The sequence below is a fragment of the Muntiacus reevesi genome, chromosome 2 (genome assembly GCF_963930625.1).
Source record: "Muntiacus reevesi chromosome 2, mMunRee1.1, whole genome shotgun sequence".
NCBI classification, from domain to species: Eukaryota; Metazoa; Chordata; class Mammalia; order Artiodactyla; family Cervidae; genus Muntiacus; species Muntiacus reevesi.
This window is the reverse complement of record NC_089250.1, coordinates 144,823,082-144,840,294: the sequence shown is the minus strand read 5'-3', so window position 1 is coordinate 144,840,294 and position 17,213 is coordinate 144,823,082. Positions and strand designations below refer to the sequence as shown.

General features: G+C 36.4%; 1 protein-coding gene across 11 annotated transcripts in view; it reads right to left on the bottom strand.

Moving 5' to 3' along the window:
* BTRC (beta-transducin repeat containing E3 ubiquitin protein ligase) overlaps window positions 1–17,213 on the bottom strand; it is a 174,064-nt gene that overhangs the window by 70,693 nt on the left and 86,158 nt on the right. For 6 of the 11 annotated variants that reach the window (XM_065923159.1, XM_065923164.1, XM_065923162.1 and 3 more), the window contains one exon: window positions 11,881–11,958. The exons of the other annotated variants lie outside the window; for them this stretch is intronic. In XM_065923159.1, coding sequence (XP_065779231.1) covers window positions 11,881–11,958 — 78 coding nt within the window. The remainder of the gene's footprint in view (window positions 1–11,880; window positions 11,959–17,213) is intronic. 11 annotated transcript variants of the gene reach the window in all.

Below are 17,213 nucleotides of genomic sequence, written 5' to 3'. Positions count from 1 at the left end.
AGGAGGGCATGGCCACCCATTCCAGTATTCTTGCCTGGAGAATCCCCATGGACATAGGAGCCTGGGGGACTATAGTCCATGGGGTCGCAGAGTTGGACACGACTGAGCAATTAAGCACACTACATTACACATAAATTTTAAAAAAATCTTCCCACAAAGAAAACTTCTGGGCCACAGTGTTACTGGTGAATTCCACTTAACAGTAAGGAAGAAGAACATCACAACAAAGATATCAGAAAAAAAAAACCTACAAACTAAAATCCCTTTTGAACAAAAGGGATTGACACAAAACAAAAGTTTTGACACAAAACTTCTTAACAAAGTCAACTGATGTGCTTCTCCATATTAATAGAATTGGATATGTATTTGACAAAATTAAACACCAATTTATAATTAAAAAAAAATACAACAGCAAGCTAGAAATAAATGGGAACTTCTTCAATCCCATAAAGGGCACCTAAAAAATTTCAACTAACATCATTCTTAACAGTGAAAGACTATTTAAAACTCTCTCACAACTGGGAACAAAGCAAAGATGTCCTCTTACCACATCTATTCAACATTATATGGAGGCCTTAGCAATTCAAATAAAGAAAAAGAAACAAAAGGCAAGTAAGTTGAAAAGAAAAAAATTCTCTTTATTCACAAATGATAGGAAACAAAGACAACAGTCAAAAACCAACTGCATTTATATACTCTTAACAACAGAGAATGAGAAAAGTTTATAATAGCACTGAAAAACATTAAATACTTAGGAATAAATCTAACAAACTACATATACAAAATGGACACTGAAAACTGGAAAGGAAAAAAAAACATTGCTTAGAAAAATTTTAAAAGACAAACGGAGATACAGACCATGTCTGCACACTGGAAGACTCTATTATTGAGCAGTTAATTCTATGCAAATAGATATTTGAGCTTCAAAAAAAATCCAAATCAACACCCCATAGACTTCTTTTTAATAGAAATTCTAACAATTCTAAAATTTATATAGAAGTATAAAGTACCTATAGCCAAAACAATATTAAAAATAAAAATGTGGAGGACTCACACTACCTGATTTCAAGAATTAACAAAGCTACAATAATCAAGAGAGTGCAGTGTTCAGTGCAAGGACAGACACCTCTAAAAAAACAGAAGACCTTGAACTCATCTTCTGTGTCACTCAGGGACATGAAGTAGGAGTTGGTCAGTGCCTCAGCCACTGATACCTTTGCTCTGCATACAGCAGCAAGCAGTCTCCTTTCCAGGAGGTTCAGAAATAGACTACATTTGTTCAGCCAACTGATTTCTGACAAAGGCACCCATGTAATTCAGTGGAGGAAAGGAAAGTCTTTTCAGCAATGGTTCCAAAACAAGTGAATAAAAAAGTATGGGGACTGTACAACACAGGGAATATAGCCAATATTTTATAGTAACTATAAATGTAGTATAACTTTTAAAAACTGTGAATCACTATACTGTACACCTATAACTTATTATAATGTAGTATGAAATACATCAACTATATTTTAATAAAAATATAAATAATAAACAAATAAATACTATAATCACTAGCCAAGCAAACAAATAAGAAAATAAGTAAAATAAAATGTTAATAATAAACTGAAGGAAGAAATAAACTATCTTAATAATTTTCAGTCCAAAAAAACTATGGGGAAAATAATGAGCCTCAATATATTTCACAGCACACTTAAGAATTAATTTGAAATGGGCCAGAATTCAAGGTAAAAGCTAAATTTTATAAAGCTTCTAGAATAAAATCTAGAATATCTTTATAATCATGAGGTAAGGTTAACTGACTGAACCTTAAGTTTCAAAAATCAGAAACTTCTCATCAAAAACAGACCATGAGTAAACAGGCAAGATACAGATTGTGTGAGGATATTCAGAACACATAGATGACAAAGGACTGTTATCTAGAACTAAGACAGACAAAAAAGATCTTCACGACCCAGATAATCACAATGGTATGAACCTAGAGCCAGACATCCTGAAATGTGAAGTCAAGTGGGCCTAAGAAGCATCACTACGAACAAACTAGTAGAGGTGATGGAATTCCAGCTGAGCTATTTCAAATCCTAAAAGATGATGCTGTAAAAATGCAGTACTCAATACACCAGCAAATGTGGAAAACTCAGCAGGGGCCACAGGACTGGAAAAGGTCAGTTTTCACTCCAATCACAAAGAAAGGCAATGCCAAAGAATGTTCAACTGCTACTACTGCTAAGTTGCTTCAGTTGTGTCTGACTCTGTGTGACCCCAGAGACAGCAGCCCACCAGGCTCTTGTCCCTGGGATTCTCCAGGCAAGAATATAGGAGTGGTTGCCATTTCCTTCTCCAGTGCATGAAAGTGAAAAGTGAAAGTGAAGTCGCTCAGTCGTATCCAACTCTTTGAGACCCCATAGACTATAGCCTAACCAGGCTCCTCCATCCATTGGACTTCCCAGGCAAGAGTACTGGAGTGGGTTGCCATTGCCTTCTCCGAAGAATGCTCAAACTACTGCACAATAGCACTCATCTCACATGCTGGCAAAGTAATGCTCAAAATTTTCCAAGCCAGGCTTCAACAGTACGTGAACTGTGAACTTCCAGGTGTTCAAGCTGGTTTTATTTTTTTTATTTATTTTTAATTTTTTTTAAATTTTATTTTATTAGTTGGAGGCTAATTACTTCAGAACATTTCAGTGGGTTTTGTCATACATTGACATGAATCAGTCATGGAGTTACACGTATTCCCCATCCCGATCCCCCCTCCCACCTCCCTCTCCACCCGACTCCTCTGGGTCCTCCCAGTGCACCAGGCCCGAGCACTTGTCTCAAGCATCCCACCTGGGCTAGTGATCTGTTTCACCACAGATAATATACATGCTGTTCTTTCGAAACATCCCACCTTCACCTTCTCCCACAGAGTTCAAAAGTCTGTTCTATACTTCTGCGTCTCTTTTTCTGTTCTGCATATAGGGTTATTGTTACCATCTTTCTAAATTCCATATATATGTGTTAGTATGCTGTAATGTTCTTTATCTTTCTGGCTTACTTCACTCTGTATAATGGGCTCCAGTTTCATCCATCTCATTAGAACTGATTCAAATGAATTCTTTTTAATGGCTGAGTAATATTCCATGGTGTATATGTACCACAGCTTCCTTATCCATTCATCTGCTGATGGGCATCTAGGTTGCTTCCATGTCCTGGCTGTTATAAACAGTGCTGCAATGAACATTGGGGTGCACGTGTCTCTTTCAGATCTGGTTTCCTCGGTGTGTATGCCCAGAAGTGGTATTGCTGGGTCATATGGCAGTTCTATTTCCAGTTTTTTAAGAAATCTCCACACTGTTTTCCATAGTGGCTGTACCAAGCTGGTTTTAGAAAGGGCAGAGGAACCAGAGATCAAGTTGACAACATCTGCTGGATTATCAAAAAGCAAGAGAGTTCCAGAAAAACGTCTATTTCTGCTTTATTGACTATGCCAAAGCCTTTGACTGTGTGGATCACCAAACTGTGGGAAATTCTTAAAGAGACAGGAATACCAGACCACCTGACCTGCCTCTTGAGATATCTGTATGCAGGTCAGAAAGCAACAGTTAGAAATGGACATGGAACAACAGACTGGCTCCAAATAGGAAAAGGAGTACGTCAAGGCTGTATATTGTCACCCTGCTTATTTAACTTATATGCAGAGTACATAATGAGAAACGCTGGGCTGGAGGAAGCACAAGCTGGAATCAAGATTACAGGGAGAAACATCAATAACCTCAGATATGCAGATGACACCACCCTTATGGCAGAAAGCGAAGAAGAACTAAAGAGCCTCTAGATGAAAGTGAAAGAGGAGAGTGAAAAAGCTGGCTTAAAGTTCAATATTCACAAAACTAAGATCATGCCATCTGGTCCCATCACTTCATGGGAAATAGATGGGGAAATGACGCAAACAGTGACAGACTTTATTTCTTGGGGCTCCAAAGTCACTGCAGACGGTGACTGCAGCCATGAAATTAAAAGACATTTACTCCTTGGAAGGAAAGTTATGACCAACCTAGATAGCATATTAAAAAGCAGAGACATTACTTTGTCAACAAAGGTCTGTCTAGTCTAGGCTATGGTTTTTCCAGTAGTCATGTATGGATGTGAGAGCTGGACTATAAAGAAAGCTGAGCGCCAAAGAATTGATGCTTCTGAACTGTGGTGTTGGAAAAGACTCTTGAGAGTCCCTTGAACTGCAAGGAGATCCAACCAGTCCATCCGAAAGCAGATTAGTAAAAGAGAATGAACAACTAGATAAACACAGCAGTACAGTGAATCTCATAAACATTATGCTGAGTGAGAGTGAGACGCCAACATGTATGATTCTATTACACACAATTCAAGCAAGGTGAAACTAATCTATGACAGGAAGCTGATCAATGTTTGATTCATTGTGGGTAGGGAAACTGGTTGGAAAGGAGAATGAGGGAACTTTCTTGGGTAATGAAAATGTCCTACAGTCCTGGGTGTTCATTGGTGGGAATGATGTTGAAGCTGAAGCTCCAATACTCTGGCCACCTGATGCGAAGAGCTGACTCCTTTGAAAAGACCTTGATGCTGGGAAAGATTGAGGGCAGGAGGAGAAGGGGACGGCAGAGGATGAGATGGTTAGATGGCATCAGTGACTTGATGGACATGGGTGTGGGTGGACTCCGAGAGTTGGTGATGGACAGGGAGGCCTGGCGTGCTGTGGTTTGTGGGGTTGCAAAGAGTCTGACACTGAGTGACTGAACTGAACTGAACTGATAGCTTGATTGGGGTGGTGGTTACATAGTTGAAAAGATGTCAAAAATTCAGTGACTTATGCAATTAATATATATGTAATTCACTGTATGAAACCTTTATTTCAATGAAAATATAAAAGTATGCAGTTAACATTTCAGGGATAAAGTACTAGAGGTTTGAACAGTTAATAAAAATGTTATTTTATTTTTCTGAAAAGAAAAAAAAAGTCATGGCAGGGAGAAAATGAATTTTTCCCCAAAATTTCTTTTACCCTCAGAAATGAGTATAATACAACTCAGGGGGAACATTAGTTAGATTCAGGAAACTTTTAGGAGTTTCCAGAGTAGGGATGCGCATGCATGCTAAGTCGCTTCAGTCATGTCTGACTCTTGTGACCCTATGGATTGTAGCCTGAGATATTCCTTTGTGCATGGGATTTTCCAGGCAAGAATACTGGAGTGGGTTGCTATGCCCTACTCCAGGTAATCTTCGCAACCCAGGGATTGAACCTGTGTCTCTTAAGTCTCCCTCACTGGCAGGCAGGTTCTTTACCACTAGCACCACCTGGGAAGCCCAAGGATATATACAGGTTTTTATTTTCTAGACATTCCATCTGTAAAATGGGTATATGATCTTTTTCTCCAAAGGAAGTCACCTAGATTAGTAAACTACAACTGGTCAGAGTCCTTAGATCAGTCTGAAACAAAAAGGCCAAAGAATCAAATATTTTACTTTCAGTATTTTACTATTATAAGACTCCTTTCAGCTAAAATAAACTAGTGAGTATAACAGCCACAGGCAAGATAGGTTCTATCTCCATACAGCATCTGAAAAGGTAGCTTCATTGCTAAACCAGAGGCAGAGAGCTTTGCGTTGGAGTACTTTAATACGTTTTTATATTGCATATAAAGCACATAAGCATAAACCAGTAAGATGCCTTGCTGAAAACTACCTGCTTTGTAAAAGCAGGCTGTAATTCTGAACAAGTTTTCAATTTTCACACTGCTGCTAGGGTAAAACATTTTAAAGAGTTTAATTTTTTACAATGGATTCAATGACATAGGATTATCTAACAAAGTAATGGCTAATCAATAGAAGGTTTAGTTGTCAGGTGAAACATATAACACACTAAAAGGGATTGATTGCCAGACTTCTCCTTATTTACTAGAAGGTATATATTTAAAATGACACAAACTTGTTACCAGGCTGCATTTTTTTAACCTTGCAAAAAGCTGCTTAAGAAATCTGTTCAGCAGCCCTATAGCAAAACAAGACATACTATAATGAAAATGGCTAGTGATTGGGGGTGGGGGGAGGCATATACAGGGACCTTCAGATATATATATATAGGATAGAAAAAGCAAACTAAAAGCGACATCTAGGGAAGGTGAAACTGAGCTTTAAAAATGCCACAATGATGCTATCAAATCTCATTCAATAGATGCAAAGCTGTATCTGATCTCATTCCATGTTGCTCTTATGGCAGATTTTTTTTTAAGGACTCATGCAACTGGGTACAATAGCCCCTCCTACCTTTTTAATGGTACATCCAGATTAACCACTGAACACAAAATGAATTGGGCCCATATGGACTTCAACCAGCATATAAACTGTTTCCTTTATAATTTATTCACAGTATCTTATGTCTCTATATGAAAATACACTTTTTATGGTCATTGCAACCCAGGAGTTCAATAGTATTTTTTCTACTAAGTCAGTGATTACACAATTTATCAAAGAATGATTACACTGAAATAAAAATAAAACAAAAACCAACCCCCTATACAGTCTTCCTTCCTCAAAGTAATTTTAAGACTGCTGATTATTAAATTGCTTCTTTTTGAAAACGGGTTTTTGTAGCTAGACACAAATTGCAAAAGCCATGTTTAAAAAACAAAAAAGTTATTAGACTCTGAAGGATTCAGCCAAAGTGGGAAGTTAAATAAACAAATCACTTCATCAGACTTGGAAAGATCACTTCTGTCTTACTTAAGAGACCTACATTAATTACCTTTAAGGTCTTTTACATGGACTATTTAAAAGAAGTACAATTTATTTATTTATTTCAAATGAGGTGCTTCTTCTGAAGTATTAAATAATGTCTACAAATGCAAAAGCATTTTTATAAATAGGTAATTAAAACAGATGACTAAAATTAAGTCAAGCTGCAGAACATTACCCAGGATGCACTATGTTTTTGTGTTGTTGTTTTTTTTAATAAACATCTCAGGCAATTTTTTCCCATCCAAAGCCCAAAGCACTTCAGGAGAAAAAAAAGAAGTAGGAAGTTTCATAGGGGAAAAAAATACATATATAATGAAATAATGCCAAACCCCAAACTAAAGTATTTACAAGACAGTCCCTGAAGCACAGTTTGTCATATTGCAATTACACCTTGCCTACTTGCCAAGTCAAAGTGCTTACTATTTCCACTAGGGGGAGAAATATCTTAACACAAAGCAACGACAGATATGGAACGGGTTTTCTTGAGCAATTATCAGAACAAAGCTCCCTTGGCTGTGTGTACCTTCTAATTACTCAATACAATTAAAATGACTAACCTAAAACAAATAGGAAAAAAACCTGCCAGCCTGATATGAGGGACTTCATTAAACCTTTCCCCCTCATCAATCAAATCAGAAAGAAGGGAATGCCATTACATATTATACAAACACTACAGAGCTATTAAAGGAAGTAAATTCAGTGAGTTTCTCTCTTACTTTTTTTTTTTTATAAAGGAAGTGGCTCTCTTGAAAAAGAAATGTCGTGGTATTTACCCATCTGGATGCTGCTTGAAAACAAATTGTCCTCCTAAGAGCAGAAATACAGTATGTTTTCTCTCAGTTCACTGGCTTATGAATGACTTTTTGTTGTTGTTGTTGTTTTGTTCATACACATGATAATGTCATTGTCTGTGTCAGCGATGTGCTTGTTCCTCCTACTCATCCAACTGTATAAAGGAGCTATGCCAATCAGACCTCCATGCTTACACTGGATTGTTTTAACTTTAACTTCTTTACTGCTGGTTTCTGTGCATCTACTCCAAGTTAATGTTTAGAACAACACAGGAATTTAGGGGAGGGGTGGGGTGGTAGGAAAGGAAAACAGCTACTTATTCCTTCTAAAAGGCTTACGCAGTTTCTTTTATAAGGCCCAGTCATTAACAGAAGATGACAACAGAGTCATTTTTCTTCAGCTGACAATTGCGACATTTTTCCAGCAGCGTGCAAGGTGTTGAAAACCTGGCAGCTGTTACCTCCTGGGATGAAGATACTTTTTTATCCTCCCTTGACAGTTTAACTCAGTGGGTCAGCACCTTTAAAGACTGCAAAGTATCCTTGAAGAGGATGGAAGCTTGAATTACTGCTCCCTCCCTAATCAATGTAAACCCTCACTGCAGGTGAAGCCTCCATCTATAGAGGTGCATGGGGGAGGAAAATGTAATGCCCTGAGCCAGATGGTTTTTATCTTGTTTTTAAAGAATAAAGGAACAAGCTAACAAGGGAGACAGCTACTTTGTTAGCTTCTTGGCCTCTCTCATGGCTTTGCATCCCCAGGGTTCCAGCTACACAAGAGAAAGAATACAGAAAAACGTAAACACTTAAAGAAATATAACTAGAGGGCTGGCAACATGCTGCTTTCAAAGAGTTGAGAGGGCTCTACTCAATGCTTTATTTATCACTACCCACGTTCTCAGGATGGTAAGTGGACACATACACAAAGGGAATGGGGGATGGGGGAGGGATTAGACCGAGGTCACAATTTACTCAATTACAGAGAAAGGCAGAGTTGACAGATCCTATTAGCACCAATGTAAAGCTAAGAAGGAGTATGCATGTTGTAAGGCTATGTTTTCAAAAAGTAATGAGTACTTTCATGTATCCTCTCAGGCTTTTGCCCTTGTTTGTAGATATGAATACTATGAACACAGTTGCTATGGTTTTCTGGGCTTCACATTCTAGGAATAAAAGTAAAAAGAAACTTGTAGCTACTCTGTACATCTTTTAAATAAAAGTTTACACTTATAATAACAAGAGGTCAGAAGATTATTCAGAAATTTAGAAAATTTAAAAAATAATTACATCCTCCCCCCCACCTCTACTGCCTTGTAATATTGGATATAAAATGGAAAAGTAGGTATACAAAACAACTTGGTGACATAGGGAGTAGTGTCTTCTAACTTACTCTTTTAATCTTTTTTCTGCTAATGCCTTTGTCAAGCCTTAGAATTACGGTTACGGTAAACTCATAATACAAGTCAGGGAGGGTTCTTTTCTACTCTGTTTTCTATTTTGGTGTTATTTATTCCTTAAATGTTTGATAGAGTTCACCAGAAAACCATGCGGGCCTTTTGATAATTCAGTTTTTCAACAGACATAGGGATCTTCAAATTTTGTTTCACCTTGTTTTGGTATCAGTAAGTTGTGTTTTTCAAGGAATTGGTCCATGTCATCAAAGATGCCAAATATTTGGTATAAAGTTATTTATAATATTCCCTTTTTAAATGTAAGAACTGTAGTGATATTTCTTTCAGTTCCTCTAACAAGTTAAATAACTCTAAATTAACAGGCAGTGTTCATATCCTATCAACAATGATTAAACTATACTTTAGAATAATATATATAAACTCTAAAATTAGTTTAAAACAACACTAAATTTATTAGAACATAACAGTATTTTAAAACCAGTGGTTAAAGAGCGGTAAGCCCCTAGAAATACTAGGGACTTGCATACTAGAAATAGTATGCAAAAGAATTTCAAGTTAAGGGACTAGGCCACATGATGCAAATTCTACTTATATCGACATGAGGTAAAAGGCAGCTCTGACACCTTTTTATCTATATAACTTGACTAAAGGTGGGGTAGGGAGAGCAAATGGCATTTCATTATTGTCCTATGCATAGAGAAAAGAGGGCGTTTAAACAGTTTCTATACTATATTCTACATTAAAAAACTCAGTGATGGGGTAATCAAGTTCAGAGCAGTCCTGGACAGCTGCCCTGTGACCCTCTAGTATTGACCCCTGTTATTCATCACTCATCCCTAAGACTGAGAGGGCAAGCTCCTAGGGAGTGACCACCACAATAGACAGACACAAGCCAACAGTAATCTGGTTCCAGCAAAAAACCAGATGGCACTGCAATAAATTTACAAATCTGCATTCATGGGGCTGTTAAAACACCCAGAAGCTAAAAGACTCTCAGGGCCCCAGGAGGATCTCTTACTTCCCCATTTCTAAAGGCCATTTCTCTTTCCAAGAACACTGAGTTCATGCTCTTCACAAAGAGAATAGAGATAAAACCCTTTACAAAGAAAGGAGAGGGGAAAGCCTCATGACCTAATTAATCTCCAGAGCTTGGATCTCAACACTGAATGACAGATACTAGAAAAATAATTTTGGAGCACTAGGAGGATAAAAACAAACCTAAAAAATGCTTGTTAAATTAAAGCAGACGGGGTAAAGAGAACCTGCTAAAAAAGCAATGAAAAAATAAAAACATTAAAGTTTTTTCAAACACTGCACAAAACAGATCTTGCAAGTAGAAAATGATTCAATAATATATGCATTTATTTTTAAAATGAATCAGATTAGTCCCATGTGTGACCTGCTGGTCCATCTGTATGTGCTGGACTTAATAGGCACGATTCTCTCTCTTGCTTCAGTTTGAAGTATGAGAGAGATAAATTTAGTTTAATTTTCAACAGATCAGCCTATCCATTTTCCAAATGGACCATCTGGATCAGCCTATTAAAATTAATTTATAACTTTGCAGAGTGAAAATTCGTTTGTTAGCTTAAATAAAGTTGCCAAAACTTTTTGTCATGTCATTGTTTTCTGACAGTTGTTTCTGTATAGTGGGCAGAGTGTTTCCACTTCCAAATTTATCTTATTCAATTTCATCCTATATATTTAGATTTATAGATCAGGTGTTTATCTCCAAGAGTTAAAACTCTAACTGAACAATATCAATGCTTGATGATCATCTGGCTATTTAACAAAGCTTCCTGAACTGATTCAATTCTACTTACAATTATTTTTATTAAAAAATTTTGCATCCAAAATTGTTTTAACATAAATAAAAGAATGATGTGTCACAATTTCAATTACTTTTCCCCTAAATTAACACTGTCTACCGACTAGAGGTAGAGGGCGGAAGTAAAAATGCTTTGGCAACACTGAGATCTTTCAAATCACTGACTTGCTAATTAAACAAGTCATCAGATCTTTCTCGGCCTCCATTTTCTTCATCTATAAACTGGAAATCATATCTAGCAACTTTACACAGTTCTTGTGAGGGTTAAGTAAAATTAAGTATCAAGTTCACAGTGGGTGCTCAACAAATATTCAATCTCTTCTTTTTCTTAGAATAATGCCATAGATGCAATTAAATTAAAATTATTTTTACTACTGCTGGTACTCGTCTACTCCAATTTTATATTTAAAATAAATATTTGTGCATACCTATTCTCTGGCAGCACTGTAAGAACTTGTTTTTGCTGCCAGTGGGAGATGGAAGATGTTAGAGGTTGCTACAGGCAGTGAGAAGAACCAATTTTTTGACCAAATGTTTAACATTTTAGTTTTTAAAAACAGAGCACCACAGAATTGAACTTTCAAAGAAAATATTATCTTTGAGAAGTTGGGCACTGTGGTGAGTAAAAATTATTTTAAAGTTGTCATTAACATTGGCCTTTACTTCCAGAAAAAGCAAACAAATTTGCTCAGACTTATAGGAGCTAACTTCATTACTGGTAGATCCCTTTTGGTTTTTATTATTTTTTAGCGTATGAAGAATCTTAATAGAAAAGTAAGGTTTAAACTATTCTACTATCTGCATTTAAGATACATTTCAAGTTATTTTCCCCTGAATAAGAAAACTTTCCTTTGATTTTTGTTTTCACTACGTGTAAACAATTGACTGCCCTGTACTTGTACACCTAGGATAATTTTTAAATGACTGGGAAAACAATGTTAACTGATTGAATTGATGACTTGAGAGCCGGACAAACTTCAGAGTATTCTTAATTTAAGCTCCAGTATTTAACAAATGGCAAATTGAGGGTTTCCTGTCTTTTGTTTTGTTGTTGGTAGCTTTTTATTTTAAGTAAGACTGAATTTCATACCTGTCTAAGTGAATTCTTCTCTGGTATTATCTTCCTAGGGGGTTCGCCATTATTACAGTCTTCTCTCTCTGAGGAATTCTGTGAAAGAAAGTAAGTTTTATTCAGTTCTCATTATCTTCAATCTTATTCTGTGGGAGTAAACTGAATTACATTTCTAATTCTGTAAGCTAGAATACCGTGTATATTTATGCATTTGTTCATATGAAGATTTATATACATATAGACATACACTTATGTAAAGGAAAACATATGCCCATGTATATAAATAAATGTATGTAGGGACCTAGGTGGGAAAGTATTTCATCTATATTTAAGCACTGCCCAGCAGATCATATTCATTATAAGTTTAGTTTATCATTCTTTGAAAATGCAGGTTGGCACTGGACATAAAAAAGCTCCAATTTATACTTAGCTGATAACAACTTAAGCCAGGATTACTGCCTTCTCTTTTAAGTTTTAAACCATAGTAAAGTTTGATTGGTCCAAGTTCTCAAAGTCGGATCCTAAAAAAAATTTAGTTATTTCTCTTCCTCTCTCAGATTTGATTTTATTAAAAATAGTGCTTAGTTAGTTCAAAGCAATAAAATTTAATCAGGGTTTAACAGTTAAAATCCACTCTTGCCACTATAAACTCAAATAGCAGCTAGAAGACCCTAAAATGTCAATGAGATGTTTAATACTTAAAAAGAGGGAAATAACAATTCAGTTGGAAGCAAGTTCAGAGTTCTAAATATCAACAGAGTAAAAAGGCAACCCATAAAATGGGGGGAAGATTGCAAATTATTTATCTGATAAAGAATTAACATCCAGAATATAGACAGATGTTGTAAAAACTCAACAACAAAAAACAGAACCACCTGATTCAAAAGTGGATGAAAACTTGAATAGAAATTTATCCAAGAATATATACAAATGGTCAACAGGCACATGAAAGGATGTTCAGTATCACTACTCATTTCATAAATGAACAGCAAAACTACAAGGTACCACACATTCATTAGGTAGGTTACTATCAAAAACAAACAAGCAAAAAATAACAGGTATTGATTAGGCTGTTGAAAAACTGGAACTTTCGTGCATCTTTGGGGGGAATGTAAAATGGTATATCTGCTATGGGAAACAGTATGGTTTCTCAAAGAATTAAAAAGGAATTACTATATGATCCAACAATTCCACCTCTGAGTACATACTCAAAAGAACTGAAAGAGGAGTCTTAAAGAGATATTTGTATATCTGTGTTTGTGGCAGCATTATCCACAATAGCTAAAACACGGAAGCAATGCAAGTGTATGCTGATGGATGAATGGTTAAGCAAAATTCAGTATATACTTACAATGGAATAATATTCAGCCTTAAAAAGGAAGGAAATTCTGACACATACCACAATATTGTTGAATCTTGAAGACACTATACTAAGACATTATACTAAGTGAAATAAGCTAGTCATAAAAAGATAAATACAGTATGATTCCACTGACATAACACACTTAAGAGTGTTCAAAATCATTCATACAGAAGGTAGAATGTTGGTTACCAGGGGCTGTGAGAAGGAAGGAATGGGGAATTATTGTTCAATGGGTAGAGTTTCAGTTTAACCAGATGAAAAGAGTTATGGAGATGAATGGGGGTGATGGTTGCACAACATTATGAATGTATTTAATATCACTGAACTGTATACTTTTAAAATGGTTAAGATGATAAATTTTATGTGTATTTTACCACATTAAAAAACAACTGAAAAAAATCTGGCAATCCACACATGTAAATCACTATCTGCAAGGCAAAATACAGAAAATTGAAATACACATTATTTGGGCTCTATTTTCCACAATTACATGTATGAGTGTGTGCTAAGTCACTTCAGTCGTGCCTGACCCTTTGTGACCTGATGGACATAGCCTGCCTGGCTACTCTGTCCATGGGATTCTCCAGGCAAGAACACTGGAGTGGGTTGCCATGCCCTCATCCAATTACATGTGTAATGTTTATATTTTAGAAAGTGCAGCTGATTTACTCATTATATTACATATATTCATCATATTCTAACTGAGGAGTTACTTTCAGATCCAAAAATTATATCCAACATGAGTTTAACTGAAAAATTTCATACAAGTATGAAATCGAATACAGGATCATATTGATGTTTTAAACGTAGTATACATTTTTTGCATTTTATATCAAGAGGCCCTCTATGGCTAACATCTGTGTGCCTTCTGTGTCACCTTGATAGGCCAGCGACTAAGGTGTTCCTTTTGGCCAGAAATCTCTTATGAGGTTTAACTTGATATTTTACATTTGTAATGACCACTTTACATTAAAGGTCCCTAAAATCAATACAAAGAAAAAGAAAAAAAAATGTTATGTTACAAGCTAGGGATAGAGGCTCAGTAACTTCAGAATTCTAACTGCTTTTACTCTCCAATACAAATGAATTGTATTCAATTAAGTCAATATTCAGTTTTAAACTTATAATCTGTAAGTAACTACCTCCCAGTCCATGAAGTTACACACCTCCTTTAAATAAAATACCATTTCAGATTACCCAAACCTGTTTAATTCAATGTAAGCTCCTATATTTCAAAATTGTTTTTTTTTTAAATGTCATCATAATAAAGTTGGAAGCTTAATTACTTTCTGGTGAAAGTCTGTTATACTGAAGACATTATAAACCACATTTTTACTCTACAGGTGCTTGGGATGAAACAAAATTGATGGCAAGCTCTCTACACTAAATTACATAGCAAAAAAACTGTGATCTTAACCTAATGCGATGAGTCGGTTCAGTTCAGTTGCTCAGTTGTGTCCGACTCTCTGCGACCTCATAGACTGCAGGACGCCAGGCTTCCCTGTCCATCACCAACTCCCAGAGCTTACTCAAACTCATGTTCATTGAGTCAGTGATGCCATCCAACCATCTCATCCTTTGTCGTCCCCTTTTCCTCCTGCCTTCAATCTTTCCCAACATCAGGGTCTTTTCCAGTGAGTCAGTTCTTCGAATCAGGTGGCCAAAGTATTGGAGTTTCAGCTTCAGCATCAGTCCTTCCAATGGATATTCAGGACTGATTTCCTTTAGGATGGACTGGTTGGATCTCCGTGCAGTCCAAGGGACTCTCAAGAGTCTAGTCCAACACCACAGTTCAAAATCATCAATTCTTCTGTGCTCAATGGCTATCTAGCCCAAATCAGAAATTTTCTTCCTTCTGACCCTCTATTTTTTCTGATTTAGACGGGAAACTATTGAGTGAGCATTATAATAAGGTATTAAAAGATGAAGGGAGCTAAAGGATGACTACCACATTAGAGCAGAACATAGAGCTGAAGAGGAGCTCCTTTCCCTTCTCCATCCCATCAGGGCAAAGGATATATATATTATTTATTTTGTTGTTTTAAAAAAAGGTAACTTTAACATTAACAAGCAGGAAAAGGAGAAAGACACTGTTATAGCTAGTTCTTTTTTAGATAGTTTAACCCGACATTTTTTGCTCTTCTTCCTAACTTCTTTTAATCATTTTTTACTTTTTACTGGAATATCCACCATGAGAAAACAAATCAATACAAAAAAATTCAATTATGTTGTTGCTTAAAACAGAGGTAGTGACATTAAACAGTCATGTTATCAGGAGTAAGGAGTAAGGTATCCTTCTCAGAGTGAAGAGGACAGCCAAAAAGTCAGTGAATAAGAAATTAATAGCTCTACAGTCTTGAGGATGGCTAGGAATGATGAAACAGCCAACATACCTGATAGTCACCTCGGTGGTTCTCAAAGACTGTGCTCTCCAACATCACCCAGATCAGTAGCACAGTTTTCCTTGTATCTTTAACTATGATGCATTCCAATAAGCAATATTCACAACTGCCCTTGGTCATATCAAGCTAAATGTCCAATTCTAAATTATGTCCAATCAAGCTAAATTAAGTTCTACTTCAGTTCAGTTCAGTCGCTCAGTCATGTCCGACTCTTTGTAACCCCAAGAACCACAGCACGCCAGGCCTCCCTGTCCATCATCAACTCCCAGAGTCCACCCAAACCCATGTCCATTGAGTCGATGATGCCATCCAACCATCTCACTTTCTGTCGTCCCCTTCTCCTCCTTCCCTCAATCTTTCCCAGCATCAGGGTCTTTTCAAAGGAGTCAGCTCTTCGCATCAGGTGGCAAAAGTATTAGAGTTTCAGCTTCAACATCAGTCCTTCCAATGAACACTTAGGACTGATCTACTTTAGGATGGACTGGTTGGATCTCCTTGCAGCCCAAGGGACTCTCAAGAGTCTTCTCCAACACCACAGTTCAAAAGCATCAATTCTTTGGTGCTCAGCTTTCCTTATAGTCCAACTCTCACATCCATATATACTTATGGGTAATTAAGAGATTCAGGTAAGACTCATCATACAAATTAGCAGGTGACAAATAAGAGGATAGTCACATAATCTCAAAATATTTCTACATAAGATACTTAATAACTACAAAAGAAAAAACAGCCTCACAAAAGAGAGATCTGGTAGAAAACACCTTAACATTATGTGCCTCTTGATATGATATACTGAGAAGAACACATTATTACTTCTGAGGTAACCTTGCCCAAAACACATAACCTCAATCTGCTCAAGAGAAACAACAGACTAGCCTCAATTGAGGGAAATCTTAGAAAATTTCTAGTCTGTACCTAACAAAAAAAAGTGTCAAGGTCATAAAATGCAAAGGAAGACTAAGGAACTGTTACAGGTTAAAGAAAACTAAAGAGACAAAACTGAATGCAGCCTGTGATCTGAAGTTATTTGGTGGGGGGAGGAGCTGAAACAAAATTGATGGTAAACTCCTCTGCACTAACTTACATAGTGAAAAACAAGTGATCTGAGCCTAATGGGGTGAGTAAGGACTATCGAGCCCATATCCACAATTTTCTTTCTTCTCCACCCTTTACTTCATCTGTTCTTGATGCACAATTATTAAGTGGGTATTATAAATGGGACATAAGGTTTGTATAAAGGACAATACCAGAATTATTGGAAAAATCTGAAACAAGTCTATAGATGAACTAATAAAATAACAATATTAATTTCCTGATTGCTTCTCCACTTTTAAAACTAACATGTGGAAAAAAAAATTTCTTTGGTGTTTAGTTCTATTGAGTTTTGAGGAAAGCATAAAGTTATATAACCACCACCACCACAATCAAGATGTAAAGCAGTTACATTACCTTCCAAATTCCCCTTAATATAGTCAACTCCTTTCCCTAGGGATCACTGATGTATTTTTTGTCTCAATAATTCTGTCTTTTCTAAGGTGTCATACAATGAATCATACAGGATATAATTTTTTGAGCCTGTCTTTTCA